At 44.2% G+C, this 20,045-nt stretch overlaps 1 protein-coding gene across 1 annotated transcript in view; it reads left to right on the forward strand.

Moving 5' to 3' along the window:
- Positions 1-20,045, forward strand: part of LOC147703612 (serine protease 33-like) — a 361,144-nt gene that overhangs the window by 330,090 nt on the left and 11,009 nt on the right. Inside the window, exon 5 of the mRNA XM_086931947.1 lies at positions 7,934-8,103. Coding sequence (XP_086788073.1) covers positions 7,934-8,103 — 170 coding nt within the window. The remainder of the gene's footprint in view (positions 1-7,933; positions 8,104-20,045) is intronic.

The raw sequence follows: 20,045 nt of genomic DNA on the forward strand, positions 1-20,045 counted from the left end.
ACAATATATAGCCTACTTTGTACTCGCTCTCTCTGTAGAACTCTGCAGATGCCGGTATCATATTTGGGGCCAGTGCAATCCAATTGAACGCTGCTGCTCATGTGATACTGGTGATTAATAAAGTCTACATTCCCATGGAAGATGCCAGTTTCTGTAAGAGAAGATTCACGCCCTGGCAGTAGCTGCTGGTATTTGCTCAAGTAGAGATGCCAGTACTCTCCTAATGACTGCTGGAACAGTAGGTCAGCTTCAATTCACTCAATGACCTTTCTGAAGGCTGTTAAACATTGAAGCAAACTGTGTATCGCTTTTTTTTTTGAACATCCATATATGTAAGGAACATGAAACACCCAGGTCAGTTGAAAAAGGTGCAGCAGTATATAAAAAGCAGAGTTGTAGAACAGTGCAGGACACTTTAAGTAGGAATAGCAGTCTCCATCAATGGTTGGCTAGCACACACATGAAACTGCAAACTTCTTTACCAGACAGTGTAGACAACGATGTGTGGCACTGAAGACATGCGTTGTTGAATGACTGTCTTACCCTCACAGAAGCCACAGAAGAGACGTGTGGAGAAGATGGGGAGTACAAACCCATAACTTTAATTGCAGCCCATGAAGTAGCACTTCCCCAGACAAATAGGAACAACTGGCAGGCTGCTGTGGGTAACCGTTGGGAGGTCACTGGTGGGGTCAAGGATGCCAGTTGAAGGTAGATGCTTAGCATGAGTTACTGTACAGTCTGTTGTTGGAGTTGCTTGAAGTTTGAAGAGGTGATAGATGCAGGTTCTTTTGAAGATCGTCGCCAAAAACTGTAGTGATCAGGTCCATGCAGGTTGATGTAGATCAGAGAGATTTTATTCATGATAGTTACAAGATCTCAACAAGACCCCACCAGGAGCAGCCAGCATTCTGCTCATCCCAGCCAACTGTGACTCATTTGACTCACAACATTCCAAGGTTTGCCATCACTGTAAGATTCTACAGGCAGGGCACGCATAATATTGGAGTCAGGATATAACACTAACATCGGTCAGTGGTCAACATGTTTCTGCCTAATTAATACCTTATTAAAAAGGTGTGCAGCATTTATCAGAGCCATATGTCATTGTTGTTCTGCTAATAATTGAAAGGAAGGGTCTCATGCAATAGAAGAATGATAAAGAAAAGATCCAACAGAGATATCTTCAGTTGCCTCTAACTGTAAATATATTGGATAACATTCAAGAAACTGAAAAGGATAGCAGACATCTTAACGGACCAAAAAACGTGTATATACACTTTCAAATGTTAGCTTACCCCCAATAATCAGGTGTGGGCCTCAACTCAAGCCACTCAGGCAGAGGTGTACAGAGATGCAAATGGGAGACATATTCAATTAATCTCCATAGTTCTTAAAGCAATCAAAGTTTCAGGTGACACAAAACGCCACATAGAGGGGGAACAACTCCGCAGCAAATTGCTGTATTTATGAAAAATAGGATTTTTATGGCCTATTGTATATTAAAGTATTCTCCACAAATGTAGACCAGAGTACTGGTAATGTATGGAAGTCCCTGCCAAGAGCCGGAAAAAAGGGACCCGTGGGTCAGGAAAGATAAAGGGCTGGTGCTACCTCAGTAGTTGTATGGCTCACTTACTCTGGATTTGAGACTGAATCAGTCAGAAACACAAAGCCCTAAGCTGTGCTAATGTGGTAAAACTCTCTAACCATGAGTGATGCAGTGGATAACTTTATAGTCTGCTGTCAGGTGTGGGGTCTTGCCTGGTCGAGGAGGCAGCATGGTTTTCCCCTCCAACCAACTTAAAGGGCTGGGCCTGCTGATGTGTGATGTTGGCCGATCACGACCTGCTCAGGGTGATGAGATCTCATCCCCTGGGTTGTGACCGTGTTAGACAAGGGGCCCTAAAAACCTGGTAACTGAATCCTTACAGGCACAGCTGGGAGCAGGGGTTGATAATTCAGTGTCATAGTCAGAGAGGTTAATCCTGTGTCGGAATGCTGTCCATGTACTACTTGATGGTCACAATAGTAAAGAGGAAAGAGAATATGGAGAGAACAAGAAAGTGGCGGGTATACCTCATTAGAGGCTGTTTCACTTTAAAGAATTGGTCCCATTTCCAAAAAGGTCCTATCGGTCTGGCACTAAACAGTGAAAAATGCTTGCAGCTATGTAAAGTAAATATATGAGTAGCATTGTAGAAGTTGTCATGTAGCGGACACGGCCACTGTGTTGGCCATGGCTGTGTGACACCCATAGTGATTGCCTAGGGTACAAAAGCTGTACCGGTCAGCTTAACTGTGGTGTTGTCATGAATGACCATTTCTGAACCCAATCCATAGAAAAGGCATTCACAAGGGTATTGATGGTGCGCTAAGACATTCATCATCTTTGGTCTGTTGGTAGGTGAGAAGTTTGGCAGTTGGCTATGACAGGCTGGTCCAGGGAATATTATCATTTAGTCAATAGATATGGGTCTACAATCTAACGTTTCAGCGTTATTCATATAGAAAAATTGATTGAGCTTATGGGTTGAAGAGAGTGATCCTGGTTTGTCTAATCAAATGAAATCAAATCTTCATTGCTTTCAGCCCAAACAATTGGAAGTATAGATTAAAACACAGTGATTACTGTGTTAACAAAAAAGACAACTACCTCCATTAAATGGCCTTGGAAAGAACTGTTGAATATTTTTAAAAGGTCAATATGGAAAGGGGATTGCTTGGTTCACACACAAAGTCCCGCAACTTGGTGGGTATTTTAACATCACATGGTGTTCCCTCCTGGTTCCTTTCTCCTTTTGTGAGTTATTGTGATGAGAATGGTCCTCTTCAACAGTCTCATCATCCATGCTTTAAATATCTTTCTTCCTATGTGCAACTAGATTATCCAATACTTCATCCATGGGTTTCATCAATTACACCATCATCCAAGTCCTCACTCTGCACCAAAGTTCCGCTCTGAACCCCCATTTCACTCAAAGAACCACCCAGAGCACCTTCAAGGGTACCATTCTCCCTGGTCTCGTCATCCAAAAGCCAACCAAAGGGAAGCCAAGCGCAGCAGAAAGGAGCCCCGCTGAAGCACGGATAAGCAGGGAAAACCGCACAGAGTCTCACCGCCATCGACGTTGTGGCAGTGGAAAGTGGAGTGGCTTAACACCCTCCAGCAGCAGGAATTGTGGCTGGAACAGATGCACAGCAGCAGTATGGAACAGCGGGCAAGGCAGCTGCAGGCTTCACCGCAATCATCCCCCGGCAGCAGGAAGCAAAGTGGCACAACGCCTCTTACAGCAGGAATTGGACGAAGCAGAAGGTAAAATTGTCAATCCTGGGTTATATCAGGGTGAAGAAGATCGTAGCCAATATTGTAATGACTCACGGAGCTTGTTGTCTGCTACAGACGTCAGCATCAACTGTCTCCTCAACCGCTGCCCATTCCCAAGATTTTACTTCAGAATGTGTATTCGTCATAGAGCCTTGGGCATACGCACGCTGCAAGGACTGGTCACCTTGCGGCATACAGTAAAACACAACAATTATCTCTATCTTTCAGCACCAGTAGTATTACTATCACCGCCTCCATCACCAGTACTACCACGACTGCCACCACCACATTTTCTTGTGCGCGGCATAAGAAGACTGCTGGCTTGACAGTGTTGTGTATCTGTGTAGAAAATAGTGCATGTGCCATGTGTGTGAGAGACAAGTGTGTGTTATCTATACTACTATAATAAAGGAAGAACTTTGCACCTTCGAGGTGGGTAAACTCGGGAACCACAGCGCCAATCCACACACCCTATACATCATTGTAATCGTCAGGGTGTGCAGATGGACATAGGCTATATAAATAAAAAAATATACGTTATTTAAAAAATTGACGATAAAAAAATAGTAGTCCCTTGCAAGTAGCGCCGGCCGCGACCTGCGTGGTGACATCAGGAGCGCGGGGAGGAGCGGCGTGCAGGAGCGGAAGAGGAGCGGCGGACATGGCGCAGGGGAGGAGCAGTGACGAACGGCGGAATGGCGGTGAGGACCGGCGGACAGGCGGGAGGAGCGGTGGAACGGTGAAATGAGGAGCGCGGGGGAGGAGCGGCGGCTGAGGTAAGGCTCCGGGGGCAGGCGGGGGCCCGAGCTGCTTGACAATGTCAGGGTGGGCGGGGGGTCGAGTTCCTGCACAATGTTGGGGCAGGCGGGGGTCCGGGAAGCCTGATTGCTCGCGGGGGACGGGGCGGCAGGGGCCCGTGCGGCTTCACAATGTCAGGGAGGGCGGGGGCCGGGCTGCTGTACAATCTTGAGGCGGGCGGGGGTCCGGGCAGCTTGATTGCTCCCGGACAAGATCGGGACGGGCTGCTAGTTCATAATAAAAAAGGACAGACCTATTAACTTTGTGAATGGTTATTAAATCCTGCTATAATGATGTGCATTATAACAGAGTGTCTAAAGCGGCTGAACAACAACTGATTTTATGCAATTCCCTTAGTTTGTGTCAAATAGATGTTTGGCCACGTGTACAATTTAAAAATTGAAAAAATAGATTATGTTTATGTTTTTAAATGTTCAAGACACAAAAGATTATGGGTATGATGCACACACCTATTTTGTGGTCACAAACACTGTAAATAGAAAAATATATGTGTTTTTGCGACCTAAAATAGGTTTTTACTATGTACAATCCCCACTTTCAGGAGTCGGTGAACTTTTATTAGCACATAGGTCGGTTCACAAAATTTAACACCGGTTGTAAAAATGATGGTCGCAATTGGTGACCAGTATTGTACAGCCCGTGTTTCGTACATGAGGCGGTATGTGTTTAAACCTTTTTACTGTGTAACTAAGGATGAAAGAATATGTGGACAGTGCAATGGAAGTGTTCATTAGTTTCTGCTATACCAGAGCATACAGAGGTATTCAGTTTGCATGAGTTACCACTTGCACTTGGTAGTGCCACATAACTGTCCCCTTGTATTTATAAAGGCAAGAACGGTCTGTTTATTCATTGCCACCTTCCCCTAATAAACAACATGGAGCCTTTTGGGAAGGGCAAGAATGTGAGACAAAAGACTAAGAGAACAAGTGAGCAAGTGTAGACTAGATGCTTAGGAGGAGATAGATTAGTGGACTAGAAAGAGCAGGATGGATGTGAGGAAAGAAAGTATCCTGAAACTGGGTAAAGAGAGGAGGATGGCAGTGGGAAAAGGGGAAGGCAGAAAGTGGAAAGAGAACTGGCTGGAAGTGGGGGAAGACAGAAGTCTGGAAGCCAAGCATGTTAACCAAGGCGAAGCCAGGCACGATGGCAGACCGGAACCAGCCTCATTGGAACTAAGTGATTTTACTGTAACAGCATTTTCTTTATATTTTTGGATTTGCTGCATTTGCACCATAATCCATCATCTACTACATAATCTGCAGATTGTACACATCAAAATTGTTTGTAACTTAAACAGGTCAAAAGTTATTAAAAATACAGCAAGCTGTGGTGCTACACAGTAGTAAGTATTTCGCAAAGTTTGACTGGTCAGCTTTTTTTGCTTATTTCTGTATTTGGGTATCAGATTGGCTCTAATGAGATGGTTCCTTTGCCCAGATAGTGCTAATAAGTGAAAATGACAAAATCAGGAGATGATAATATCACAAAAGGTACCATAGTATGCTGCATAAAACCTGAAACAATATGTGGTCCTCCCCGCCACATAATTCCAGTAACCCTGCTGGAGGTGAAGGTAGAAACAAGGCTAGAGACCAGTGAAGAGAAAAGAGTAGATGTCAGGGAAGCAAGGAGACTGAAGTACTCACAAAAATGAATGCTGGAAGTATAACACCTGAGACGACGGAAGGTTTAGCAAGTGTGTAGAACTGAGGCCAGGGAAGACAGCTGAGTAGAGGTGAGTAAGAAAGAAGACAGAAGATAGAGCAAAAAGAAGAGTGAAGACAGATGCTGCAAGGAGACTGGAGATCAATTAACAGAATAGAAACCTTTCAAGAGCAGATGGTACACCAAGCAACTAAGTAGAGTGGAGGCAGAGGACAAGAGCAGTGTGGAACTTAAAGAAGACAGAAGACCATAGTTGATGAAAAGTAGAGTACCAGAGGCAATGCAGGAAAGTAGACTGAAAGTTTTTTAAGAGTCCAAATTGGCAATCTAGGGAAGGCAGCAGACTGGAGGCCAGAGAAGAGAAAATACTGTCGACTGAAGGTCTAGCAAGAGAGCAGTTGGAGGCTTAACAAGAGAAGACTATAGCGCTGAGCACAAAAAGACCAGACTCAAGGCAAGGAAAGACAGCAACTTAGAAATTAAAAACAGCCGACTGGAGGCAACAAAGCAAGACGACTGGTCAATGGACAGAACAGAAGGGGGCCTAGCAACATGCCTAGCAACGTGGGATAGTAGGGCAAGCAACTGAGCAGAATAGGTGGCAAAAAAAGAAAACAAATTAGATCAAGGAGCAAGCCAGCAAGAAAACTGTAAAGACAATAGAATAGTCTCCTCAACAGGTGTCCAAGCAAAAGAGCAGAGTAAAAGGCCAAACAATAGAGCCAATTAGAAGGAAAGCAAGAGAGCATATTAGAAGTCATGCAAGGGTGCAGACTAGAAGCAGAGGAAAAGAGCAGACTGGAGGCTGAGGAAGAGAGCAGACTGGCAGCAGAGGAACAGAGCAGACTGGAAGTAGAGGAAGAGAGGAGATTAGAAGCCAGGCAGTAGAGCAGACTGGAAGCAGAGGACAAGAGCAGACTGGAAGCAGAGGAAGAGATCAGACTGGAAGCAGAGGAAGAGAGCAGACTATAAGCAGAGGAAAAGAGTAGACTGAAGGCAGAAGAAGAGAGCAGATTGGAGGCAGAGGAAGAGATCAGACTAGAGGCAGAGGAAAAGAGTAGACTGAAGGCAGAAGAAGAGAGCAGATTGGAGGCAGAGGAAGAGATCAGACTAGAAGCAGAGGAAAAGACTAGACTGGAGGCAGAAGAAGAGAGCAGATTGGAGGCAGAGGAAGAGAGCAGACTAAAGGCAGAGGAAAAGACTAGACTGGAGCCAGAAGTAGAGGGCAGACTAAAGGCATAGGAAGAGAGCAGACTAGAGGCAGAAGTGAGCCGACTGGAGGCAGAGGAAGAGAGCAGACTAGAGGGAGAGGAAAAGCATAGACTGGAGGCAGAAGAGAGCAGGTTAGAGGAAGAGGAAAAGAGTAGACTGGAGGCAGAAGAGAGCAGGCTAGAGGAAGACAGCCGCTTAGAGGGCAGAGGAAGAGAATAGACTGGAGGTAGAGGAAGAGGGATGACTGGAGGTCAAGGACAAAAGGAGACTAAAAGCCATGCATGGGAGCAGACTGGACACCAAAGAAGAGCGAAGAGTAGCGGGCAAACAAAAGAGTCAGCTGTGGAGGTAACTTAAGGGAAAAGAATGGTGACTAACCAATAGGCCAGACAAAAGGCAGAGCAAGAAAGCTAATTGGAAGTCTCTGAAAAAACAGACTGGAGGCTACAGAAGAAAGTAAACAGGATGCCAAGGAAGAACGTAAAATTAAGAAAAGAAACTAGAGGTGGCTGGGACAAAGGTAGGTTGGTGGCTCAGGTAAAGGGCAAACTATTATGCAAATTAAAAAGCAGCCTGGAAGCCAATAAAGAATGCAAATTGGAAGCTTAGGGAGAGAGTTGAAGAAGATAAAATATGAAGCCTCTGTTTTAAAAAAACTGCAGGAAAGGGTCCACCAATGAAAGGCTGACACAAGATTTCATCACACACGTTATGGTAGATATCGCAAGACATATCAAGCATGCTGGGCATGTCGGGTGTGTCTTACCAGTAAAAAGATACATCCACTTAAACAGAATATTTCAATACATCTTGTCTGCATGCCCTTTCCTAATCGGTTGTGGGATTATTTGTGCCTGTTCATTAGAGTAACCTATCAATTAAATATTGCCTGTGTTACATCTATAGGGCCTCTCAGCTATCCAAAGACTCTGCAGCAAGTGATGCTTCCACTTATTGACCAGCTGACCTGTGATGACCTTTACCATAAGTATTCAACTGTGAGCCCTAGCAGTCCAATAATACTGAGCGACATGATATGTGCGGGCTATGAGAAGGGCCAAAAAGACTCCTGCCAGGTAAGAGACTATGCTGTATTATTTGGGGGGTTTCCCAAAAGTTGCAATGGCCTTTCGTCAAAGCAGCAACCTTCCTAATGTAGGTGGTGAGCAACAGGTTTGTTCTCGTTTTTCAATTTTCTCTAGCTCACTAAATTGAAACGTGCAATCTTGTAGGTTCTGCTTTTCTACAATTGCACAGGTCCTCTTCTGTTCACCTCTCTCTCATGCCAGCTTCAACATGTACGCGGTATGTGACCTGCACCTCAAATTTGATACAGAGCTATCATTCACCCTAATGCTAAACAATGTGATCAATAATGTGTTCCAACTTCGTCACCTCATAAGCTGAACCCTGTTGTTATGGTTGCCACAACAAGGGTTATCCTTGTCATCCCAGTGGCCCTCTCCCACAGCATCTGTTGTAATGGGGTTACGAAGGCCTCACAGGGTAAACAACAGGAAGGCTCAAAGAGCACACAACTAGGCAGCCCACCTCATCTTTTTGCTAAAAGGAGATGAAACGACCATGTCCAGTATGAGGTCACCTCATCGGTTACTAGTTGAGCACAAGATCAAATTCAAATGTTGCGCCTTATACAAAAAGACTCTACACGGGGAATCCCCTGCCAATGGTACCATTAGACGAGATCCTACGGTCGGTCTTTTAAATTCAGCTGTTAAAATGCCTAGTGAGAAACAAATGAACTGGTTGTGAGAACCCTCTATAGCCATCTAATAATGCTGGTCATGCAAGCTGCTATCCTTGCATTATCACCACTGTGAATGACAAAGTACCCATTCTTCATCCTGCATGGTCCTGGGGAAAACAGTACCTGCTTCTGACCAATATGCCCCACAGAAGTAGCAATAACCTGGATAGCTGTCTACCAAGACAATATCTGTAGGTCACATGAAGCAAACAGTTTACGTAACTCATTAACGGTGAAGGAACAAAAGGTTCAAATGCCACTTGGTAAAAGATGCAAAAGGAACATCAGTTGGCATTGGACAGCCTCTCTGGATTCAGAAAAGGATTCTGCCTAGCTGATCTTATAGCTTGACCAAACTTCAGCCACTTTCTCCTATACTGGGACCTGGTATGAGATTTACTGGCAGCTAGTAGAAAATCCAGGTGGTTGGAGGAAGTGCCTGGGTTTGCAAAGACTAAAAGTGCATGCACTCGTGAAGGGGTGAATGGAGGACACTCCCCTCATCTTTTGTAGTCTTGTTTTACAGGGAGGATATTGACAGGGGGGTATACCCAGCTAAAGTCACTGGGACCTGGGCTATCTAAGTAGTAAGAGGAAAGGGTCCCAGTTGCATAGGGACAATAAATACAAAAATGAAAATAAGTCAACCAAACAACAATTTAGTCCACATTGTTTTAATCACAATGGGAGTATATATTAGATATACAGTTTATCTGAACAATAAGTTAGTGGTTTCACAGTGCCCCAAAATGGGAAAAGGAGGGAGGGTGGTGAGTGATCGTGTGAGGATGTAGTGAAAGAAAGGAGGAAGATTCTTAAGTGACAGTATAATCAACAAATATGACTCATTTGTCAATGTTACACATTATGTACAGAGACCAAGACCATCAGGTTCAAACAAACATTTCAAATGAGAAGCATACTCCACAAAGTTCAATGAATGAAAACAATAGGGCGTGGAGTTGATATTCAAGGGCAGCTGGTTGTCGACGTTTCGACCCTCATGTGTGCAGGTAGGAGTACTATTCTTGCTGCGGGGTCTTTATCAGGACTGGAAGGTTGGGACCCATAACCTATTTGGTATATAAATATATGATTTAGACATGGGAAGGGGTATCCCTAGATATATCAAAAACAGGAGGCACATCGACCCGTGATAGGATCGGTAGGGGTTACGGGTTAAAATGGTCCCGACATAGATTCTGGGACAATATCAAATAGACATTATGCAATGACTAAAGTTGCGCTACATAGTCACAACAACTTAATACACATTGAGGAATAAGTACGTGAAGTCAAGAGCCGTTGAGGATGGGCCGACCCGACAAGGGTGGGCAAGGCCATAGATCACAGAAGAAGACTGCTAATTGGGACGTGGTAATACACCTGGAGCCCGATGGGTCAGGACCAAAGTGCAATCACCGAGTCTGGTGATAATCATGTCAGAGCATGTTCATACAAGTCATAAGGTCATAGGCTTATAAACGTACCACAAAAGTGGTATATACAGGACCCGAAGTTGACAAAGTTGGATGCATTCAGGTCAAGCAGACCGAAAGTGAGGTAGGATCTATCGGGTGAGAGTGATAACGGACAATGAGAAAGTACGATTACAGAGAAAGGGCGTCATAGAACTAAATTGAAGGCAAGCGATGAACGACTCACCGTAATTTAGATCATTCGTTGATTATGATTGCTCAGAAGCCAGTTGTGGTCTAATATACCAACGATACTGTGAAATCTATCAGATACAATTAAAGCAGACATTTAGGGAACTAATAAAAACTCTCGGCACCAAAAATAGTGATGCACTAGAGGGGATAACACTCACCAATAGGTCGTGTAGAAAACACGTTCAACGGGAGTCGTGTAAATATGTAATCTAGTTGGAAACCTTTCTCGAAGCATCTGAAAGAAAGGGCAAGGTGGAGTTATAAACTAAGCCACCCCGGGAGGTTAATCGGCAATGGTTCGTTGGTTGGCGCCCTTAGAGTTGGGATAGTGCTTACCAGGCACGGAGTGAATCACGTCCTGATCACCGCTCCAAATCGCAATGGCGAAGTTAGGTTCCGGGTTTGGTAATAGTACCATGGAAACGCGGTCACGTGGTGCGTTGCACCCGTATGAACATAGTAGAAAGACTGGTTGGGTTGCCAGGTTACGGTAAACCTAGCGATTCGATAGCGGACAGAGTCCGAGACTCGTATTACATGGACTGCGTATAAGTTGACATAAGATGTTAAATGCATTTTCAATTGGTAATGACAGCATAGCGTAGAAATACATGGTTTTAAGGTGGTAGAATAATCAGATACCGAAAAAGACATGACACTTAAACAACAGTAAAATGTTGAAAACCTTCACATGATAGGCATCAGAGTGGCAGATTAATAAAACATTCAATGCACAAACTTCCATACGGAAAGCGTCGTTCACACCGGAAGTGGCGTACCTCTCACAAGAGGGTAAAGGCCACACATCATTGCCATCAGATAAGTATTATACTAAGCATGTAATTGCCCAAGAGTTCATGCACTTGTGAGCATTACGTAATACTTGTTATACCCCTTTCTAAGACATGGAAGGTCATGTGGCATCATTAGAATTATATTTAACAACAAGGGGTGGTGATGGACAGAGTTTCTGAATTAAGCAGAATACTCTCACCCAATCAAAAGATCAGGGCTAGATCCAACACAGTTTTTTAGCTCACTGCACCATCCCAGCTCAGAACCTGGCTATATGCAAACTAGTCTGTTCCTGTCCCAGTGCATGATGGGAACAGGGCAAACCAAACTACCAAGCCAATTCTTACACTGGGAAGGAAACAAGCTACCGGGGACCGGTTTCTGGCATTTCAGCCGTCGTCGGCCCGGCTTGCTTGAATCCTGATGGTGCAATGAGCAAGGGACTCACATCTGAGTATACCCTTCCACGCTTAGGGTGGACAAAATATTTAACAACAAGGGGTGGTGATGGACAGAGTTTCTGAATTAAGCAGAATACTCTCACCCAGTCAAAAGATCAAGGCTAGATCCAACACCGTTTTTTAGCTCACTGCGCCATCCCAGCTCAGAACCTGGCTATATGCAAATTAGTCTGTTCCTGTCCCAGTGCATGATGGGAACAGGGCAAACCAAACTACCAAGCCAATTCTTACACTGGGAAGGAAACAAGCTACCGGGGACCAGTTTCTGGCATTTCAGCCGTCGTCGGCCCGGCTTGCTTTAATCCTGATGGTGCAATGAGCAAGGGACTCACATCTGAGTATACCATTCCACGCTTAGGGTGGACAAAATATTTAACAACAAGGGGTGGTGATGGACAGAGTTTCTGAATTAAGCAGAATACTCTCACCCAGTCAAAAGATCAGGGCTAGATCCAACACAGTTTTTTAGCTCACTGCACCATCCCAGCTCAGAACCTGGCTATATGCAAACTAGTCTGTTTCTGTCCCAGTGCATGATGGGAACAGGGCAAACCAAACTACCAAGCCAATTCTTACACTGGGAAGGAAACAAGCTACCGGGGACCGGTTTCTGGCATTTCAGCCGTCGTCGGCCCGGCTTGCTTGAATCCTGATGGTGCAATGAGCAAGGGACTCACATCTGAGTATACCCTTCCACGCTTAGGGTGGACAAAATATTTAACAACAAGGGGTGGTGATGGACAGAGTTTCTGAATTAAGCAGAATACTCTCACCCAGTCAAAAGATCAGGGCTAGATCCAACACCGGTCTGCTTAATTCAGACACTCTGTTCATCACCACCCCCTTTTCTGAATCGTTTTTGGCCACTATAGGTGTGGCAGGGTATACTCAGACATGAGTCCCTTTCTCACTGCACCATCAGGATTCAAGCAAGCCGGGCCGAAGACGGCTGAAATGCCAGAAACCGGTCCCCGGTAGCTTGTCTCCTTTCTGGTGAAGAATTGGCTTGGTAGTTTAGTCTGCCCTGTTCCCATGATGCACTGGGCCAGGGACAGACTGATTTGCATATAGCCAGGTTCTGAGCTGGGATGGTGCAGTGAGATAAATAACGGTGATGGATCAAGCCCTGATCTTTGGACTGGGTAAGAGTGGTCTGCTTAATTCAGACACTCTGTTCATCACCACCCCCTTTTCTGAATCATCATTAGAATTATGGCGTACCACTCACATGAGGGTAAAAGGCCACATAGAGTGTAATTTAGATAGTAATCAAGAAAGGGTTGCCAATTGAGAGAAAGAGCTATCTTGCTCATTAAGCCCGGTTTCAATAGAGTCAAATGTGAACATCCATTTTAACTCACGGGTATTCAGGATGCTGGCAATGTTACCACCCCGGGGTCCTAGTGTGGCTTTTTCGATAATTACCCATTTAAGACTTTTAGGTGGGTGCCCAGCCGTAGAGAAATGATCGACCATTGGTGCGCCCTGTACATGACATCTGATTCTACTCATGTGTTGAAGTATCCTCACTTTGGCTTTTTGCTATGTCTGGCCAATGTAGATCATTAGACACGGACATAGGATGGCATAAATGATGTTTGAGGAATTGCAGTTGGTGTGTGTCTTAAGGGGAATTTTGTGATGAGGATATATAAATTCCTTGGTCTGAATTGTGCTATCACAAGCTTTACAGCTGCCACATCTGAAGTGACCAACTACCGGAGGCAGGTTCCAGAGGGTGGTGACGGTGGGATCCTCAGGTGTCTTTAAGAAGGAGCGGACCACATGGTCTTTGACACTCCTTGCTTTTTTGAAAGCATGTAAAGGCGGGTCAGTTTGCTTGATATCATCTGATATCAGTTCCCAGTGATGATTAATTATGTGTTTTATTTTGTTACTTTTCGTGTTGAAAGTAGTAACGCATACAACTCTTTGTTCCTGTTGATCGTTGTCAGTCTTTGGGGTGAGTAATTCATCTCGGGGTAGAACCAAGCCCTCTTCCTTGCTCGCTTGATCAATTGTTTAGGATATCCCCTACTCAAAAGTCTATTTTTAGTTCTTCCGATTCCGTGAAATAATGGTCTTTATTCGAACAATTCCTACGAATCCGTAGGAACTGCCCGAAGGGCAAATTGTCTCGTAGAGCTCTCGGGTGGTGGCTATTGTAGTGCAGCAGCGAATTCCTTTCAGCAGGTTTGCGGTACAGTGTGGTTAGTAGATGTCCTGAGTTTTCATAGATGGTGAGGTCCAAAAAGTTTATTTGATGGTTGTCAGATTGGATGGTAAACTTTAGATATTCAGACTGCTCATTCAGCCAACTGAAAAACAACATTAGTTCTTCCAGATCGCCGTTCCAAATCAGTAAAATATCGTCTATGTATCTCATCCAGAGACCAAGGTGGTCTCTGAATGGATTGACCTGGTTGAGCACAGTATCCTGCTCGAAGGCTGCCATGTACAAGATGGCTACATCCGGAGCAAAGGTGGCCCCCATCGCTACTCCTGATGTTTGAATGTAGAATTTATCTTTGAATTTAAAGAAATTCTTGGTCATGGCTATACGGAGTAGAGCCACAATGAATTCAGTCGGTACTTGGACTGGTGCTGGTCGCTGATGCAGGCAACGTGTGATGACCATTAGTGCTTCGTGTTGGGGAATACATGTATACAACGATACTACGTCGCACGTGGCCAATCGTTGCTGGTGTGAGTCAAAGGCTGAATTTTCGATGATATTTATAGTGTGCATGGTGTCGCGCAAATAAGCAGGAGTGGCCTCTGCCAGCGGTTTTAAAAAGAAATCAATATATTTTCCAAGGGGCTCAAGAATGGAGCCACATCCCGAAACAATCGGACGACCAGGGGGGTCTGCCATGGATTTATGGATCTTTGGTATAGTATAGATTGTTGCCAGTCGTGGATGCTGTTTATTCAAAAAATTGAACTCCAATTCCGATAAGAAGCCTTGATCTCGACCAGCTTGGGTTATCTCCAAAATCTCGAGAGCAATTGCTTTGGAGGGGTCCGATCGTAGTTGTTGGTAACTGGTTCCATCGTTTAGTTGACGGAGGATTTCGGACTCGTAGGTATTAACGTCCTGCACCACTATGGCACCACCCTTGTCTGCGGGTTTGATAACAAGTTGCTCATTGCGGGCCAGTGATTGTAGAGCCAATTTTTCTTTTTTACTGGTGTTGGATCTGGTGAAGGATTTGGTTCCCAGGAGCTGTAGTACATCTCTCCAGACTACTGATTCATAGGCCAGAATTTTATGTGACATGACACTGTTAAATGGGACAACGGTGGAGGGGGGTCTCAACCCAGTAACAGATGATTGGATTGTAGGTTCAGAGTTACGAAAGAAGTATCTCAACCTTATTTTTCGGAAAAATTGAAACAGTTCAGTGCGGATGATGAAGGTATCCGGGTTGTTAGTGGGGACGTACGATAGTCCTTTCCCCAGTATTCTAATTTCGTCATCATTCAGGGTTTGTTTCAATATGTTCACAACAGGGCTGTCAACCACAGGGGGAGCTCCTCCCAGTAGTCTTAGTCGGGGGTAATTTTCACAGTTATCTACCATCTGTAGGTTTTGTTGTGGGTGACACGTTCCCCGTGTTGTGGTTCCGTCTGGAAATGCACCTGTTTCTGTGGTTGGCCACGACCTCCATTCCATGTGCTTGTGCCTTGTTGAGATCCACGTTGTTGGCCGCGTTGCCAGTTGTTGCTTCTGCCACGAGGAGGACGCCATGACCCTTGGTGTTGCCCTAAAAAAGGGTTGTATTGATACTGTTGATGATACCCGTAGTCCGGGTAGTTCTGCTGAAAACTGGGACCCGGTTGTTCCTGCTCACCCTCCGAGCTATATGAGGAGTCAGAGAAAGTATGGTAGTTTGGTCTGCCTCTGGGGGTTCCCCGGCCTCGGTTCGTGAATCTTCCTTGGTTGTCTTGCCGGAAATAATCCTCTTGTAGATAAGGATAGGTTTTTTTCTTATCATACAGCCTAATATCGCGTGCCAATTTTTCAAGTTTACGGTTTTGAGTTGTTAAATCGAAGTCTTTGAGCGTGGCTTTTAGGTTTGTGATTTCCTTCGCACTAGCAAAGTTGGCATCAGCCGCTATTTCTGCTTTCAAAGTTTTAATTTCAGCCGTGATTATTTGGATTTGTTCAGCAGCAGTTTCCACGCCAAGGACCATCCAATGACGGGAGCAGTTATTCGCGGCGTGGCTAAACCCTTCTCTGAATTTGGGCACCTCCACAAAGATTGCCGGTTTGATCTTTATTTGTAACCCGATGGGAATGATGTTTTCCTTGAGGTACCTCGTTAGGAGATGGCCATGCCACCTAGTACGGACCAGCTTTTTCTCCAACCGCTCGAGACGGGAGATTTTATCCTTCAATGTGAAATCAATAGTTGGAATATCAGAGGAACTAAAAACGTTATTTGGATCTTCCAGTAATTTGTCTATGTAATCCTCAGAATAAGATAGAAGTTCCCTTTCTACCATGATGTGCACAGATCAAATTAATTGAACATATAATAGAACCTCGCAGACCAGTGTCTGCTCGAAGTAGGATATTGACAGGGGGGTATACCCAGCTAAAGTCACTGGGACCTGGGCTATCTAAGTAGTAAGATATTGTCCCAGAATCTATGTCGGGACCATTTTAACCCGTAACCCCTACCGATCCTATCACGGGTCGATGTGCCTCCTGTTTTTGATATATCTAGGGATACCCCTTCCCGTGTCTAAATCATATATTTATATACCAAATAGATTATGTGTCCCAACCTTCCAGTCCTGATGAAGACCCCGCAGCAAGAATAGTACTCCTACCTGCACACATGAGGGTCGAAACGTCGACAACCAGCTGCCCTTGAATATCAACTCAACGCCCTATTGTTCTCATTCATTGAACTTTGTGGAGTATGCTTCTCGTTTGAAATGTTTGTTTGAACCTGATGGTCTTGGTCTCTGGACATAATGTGTAACATTGACAATTGAGTTATATTTGTTGATTATACTGTCACTTAAGAATCTTCCTCCTTTCTTTCACTACATCCTCACATGATCACTCACCACCCTCCCTCCTTTTCCCATTTTGGGGCACTGTGAAACCACTAACTTATTGTTCGGATAAACTGTATATCTAGTATATACTCCCATTGTGATTAAAACAATGTGGACTAAATTGTTGTTTGGTTGACTTATTTTCATTTCTGTATTAGTTGTTTTACAGGGAGTCAGATGTCTGTCCCATAGTAGAGAAATAGTAGTTAAGAAAAACTGATTTTTGTGGGCTAGGCTTAAATTGCAAGTTGGCTGCATCTCCTAGGCAAGACGTGATCTTTTGAAAGACATTGTTATCAGGCATTAGGGAGAAGCCTACCGGAATCTCTCACAACAATTAATTGTGAAACTAGATTAGTCCATCTATTCATCCTGAACGGGAGGGTGCTGCACTTTGAGTTGAGATAAGTTGGGAAAATGTCTATAGTAAGTTACTACAAACCTTAGTAGCTGAGTGCTTTCTGATTAAGTTCTCCAGAGATGAGCATGGTCCACTTGTCCACCCTTAACTAAGGAAATTGAAAGCAGAGGAAAGTGAAATGAGAACTGTGTTGGAGCCAATATGTATGAGCATCAAGTTGAACTTGACCACTGAAAGAAAGTTTTGAAAGACATCAACAATGCTTTTAACTTTTGCCTATAAAATGTGTAAGAATAAATCTGATCTATAAATCCACCAACTCAAATAAAAAATGAGGTACGATTAGACTTACTTTTCAGCAACTCATCCCAAAGCTCCACCAGTTGAAGCTACAAGGGACACATGCAGTCCGCCATAAATGATCTCCCAAATGAGTGACGCCAATAGCCTGAGAATGCTCTGAAATAACCAGTCTGATGTTTTGCTGCACTTCTGAATACTATCTTTATTGTGCAAGTGAAAATTTAATTTACTGCTAAGTCATCGAGGCACATCACTCCACCTGGGTTTCTTGCCTATATACAGTGGTATCTTCTCGCTGTCTGTGTCATACTTGCATATGGGTGCTCTGTATTAACTCACAGAGCTTTTATACAGGTGCAAGAGGACGAGGCCAGTATTTCGAGATAACCAGCCAATGAGGGGTGGGGATCAGTCTTTCAGGGAAGTATCTCAAATCCACCTCAGTGGCCATACAGGCACTTACCAGTACTCATGATTTGATCCCGGATGTCACTGTGTGCTTGTACTTTATCCAATGCATATGTGACAACCTGAGGTACACCTGGGCATTTAGTTCATCTGTATTCATCTCTGCCAATATTTTCTTCCAACTTCCCCCATAAATGCATTTTCTAGAACCACATTTCCCTCAATATCCTCTCTGACCTCATTTATCTCCAAGTTCCTCTGCAATCCTATCTGGCCCCCACCATCGCCTCTCAACCTGTCTGTGTCTCCTATCTGGCTCTCAAATGTGTACACTAATCCCACCAGATAGATTACCCAAGATGCTAACTCTAAACCATCTGCCATCGACAAATCCTCTCGCTAAACTCCTCCACATTACAGATCGTATTCATAACCTATGTCTCCCACTCTCTTAGCCCCCTGTGTCCTGTAAATCCATTGCTTCTATCTCCCAAGTTTGTTTATCTAAATCAGTGACATTATCATTTTGCTGGAAAACCTTTGACAGTACATAATTACACAATAATAATCCCACAATGACATAGGCAAAAGCAAGGCATAACTTCAAGCCAACATAATAAACAAAAATGCTAAAACTCAGAAAATGGTTAAATACAAACTATAATTGAAACAGTGCAGTGGTTGAAAGCGAAATCACCTTCAAAGTATGCTCTTCAGCTTAATGCGTGCTGATTGTCAGGGGGGTACACTAGAGTATACAGAAAAGTGCTAGCACTCCTATTGATAGTTTCTCCTCTCCTCATGAACATTAAAAACAAAAGCTTACGACCGACCAACCAACCCTTGAGTGCAACTTCAACATATATTCTGTTTGGTTCTATATGTAAAACCTGTATAAATGACATATTTATGTCACACTAAATCTCCCTCTTGCTAAGAACAATGCTCAATCATCCTCTTGCGTCCCTGTTCAGCAAACACGGAAAGTGACCTAAAAGAATCCTCAGACATTTAGGCTAGCATGTGGAAACTGACTCCGAACAGGTCGTAATGAGTGATGGGCCTCATTTACTTGTCCATCTCTCTGTCGCGCAATGCCACCGCAGTATTTTTAGGTACCTACATGGTTTTCCTGTAATCCACGGAGCGAAGAAGGCCCTCCTGTCTCCTACAAAAGGAATGTCTGGGTGATTAATTTAAGCATTCACTAACACAAACAATTCCCCCATGGGAGACAGAAGGAAGCAGGAATCAGGTAGATCACCAGCCTAGCGGGAGGAGTAAGGTTCCTGACTTATACCCTCAATCAGAAAGACTCTACCAGCAGTGTTGACCTTGCCTGGAGTGAGGTGGTACGTAAGGTTCTCTAATGCATTGAGAAAAATAAAAAACAATAAAAAAGAACAAGGAAAGATGAGGGACAATTCTTAACCCCTCAATACCATTGTGTTTTAGAAACTTGAGAAAGTAAACATTCTTTGTGCCTCAAAAAACGCCACAACACACTCACCCACATTTTCTGCTATGAACGTCAAATTAAAAATTAAAGACACCTCTTCAAAAATGCTACAAATCAAAAAATAGGGTTTACTCCAGGGAGGGCACTTCGGTGAATACCTCAATCAAAGTCTTGCAACAGTATGGCTCTAGAATAAAGAAAAAGTACTCTCAGCTTGGCTCAGAGATGACCAGTATTACCATAACACATAATAACATAGTTGTAAAAGCACAAATGAGCCAAATGTAGCCAAATTGGTTTTATCTCACTGCATTTATTGCAAAGTCTTGAGCGACAGTGAAGAGGCTCCCAACCGCCACCTTCAGCCAGGGAAATACGACTAGAAATCCTAGCATGCGTCAACGCTTGAATCAATAGCAGCGGGAGCCCATGAGAGGCAACAGCCTCTCCTTAGGAGAGCAGGGAAAATCTGAACGAGTGATGCGCTCATTTACAAGGCAAGCGGGAACAGCTGAGAGGCAACAGCCTCTCTCCTTGATGAGAAAGGAAGGAGTGGTGAGCAGGAAATGCGTCCCACACAGGATGACAAAGCAAAAAGACTTGTCTTAGCCCCAACAGGAGCGGAACCCAGAGAGTCGAATGAAATGTGAGGATAGGGTTAGGCAGGATGGGCATGGTCCTCCAAGCCCTTAGGCAGATTGGGAGGGAGGGGGCAAG

Source organism: Lissotriton vulgaris, chromosome 7 (assembly GCF_964263255.1).
Source record: "Lissotriton vulgaris chromosome 7, aLisVul1.2, whole genome shotgun sequence".
Taxonomy (NCBI): domain Eukaryota; kingdom Metazoa; phylum Chordata; class Amphibia; order Caudata; family Salamandridae; genus Lissotriton; species Lissotriton vulgaris.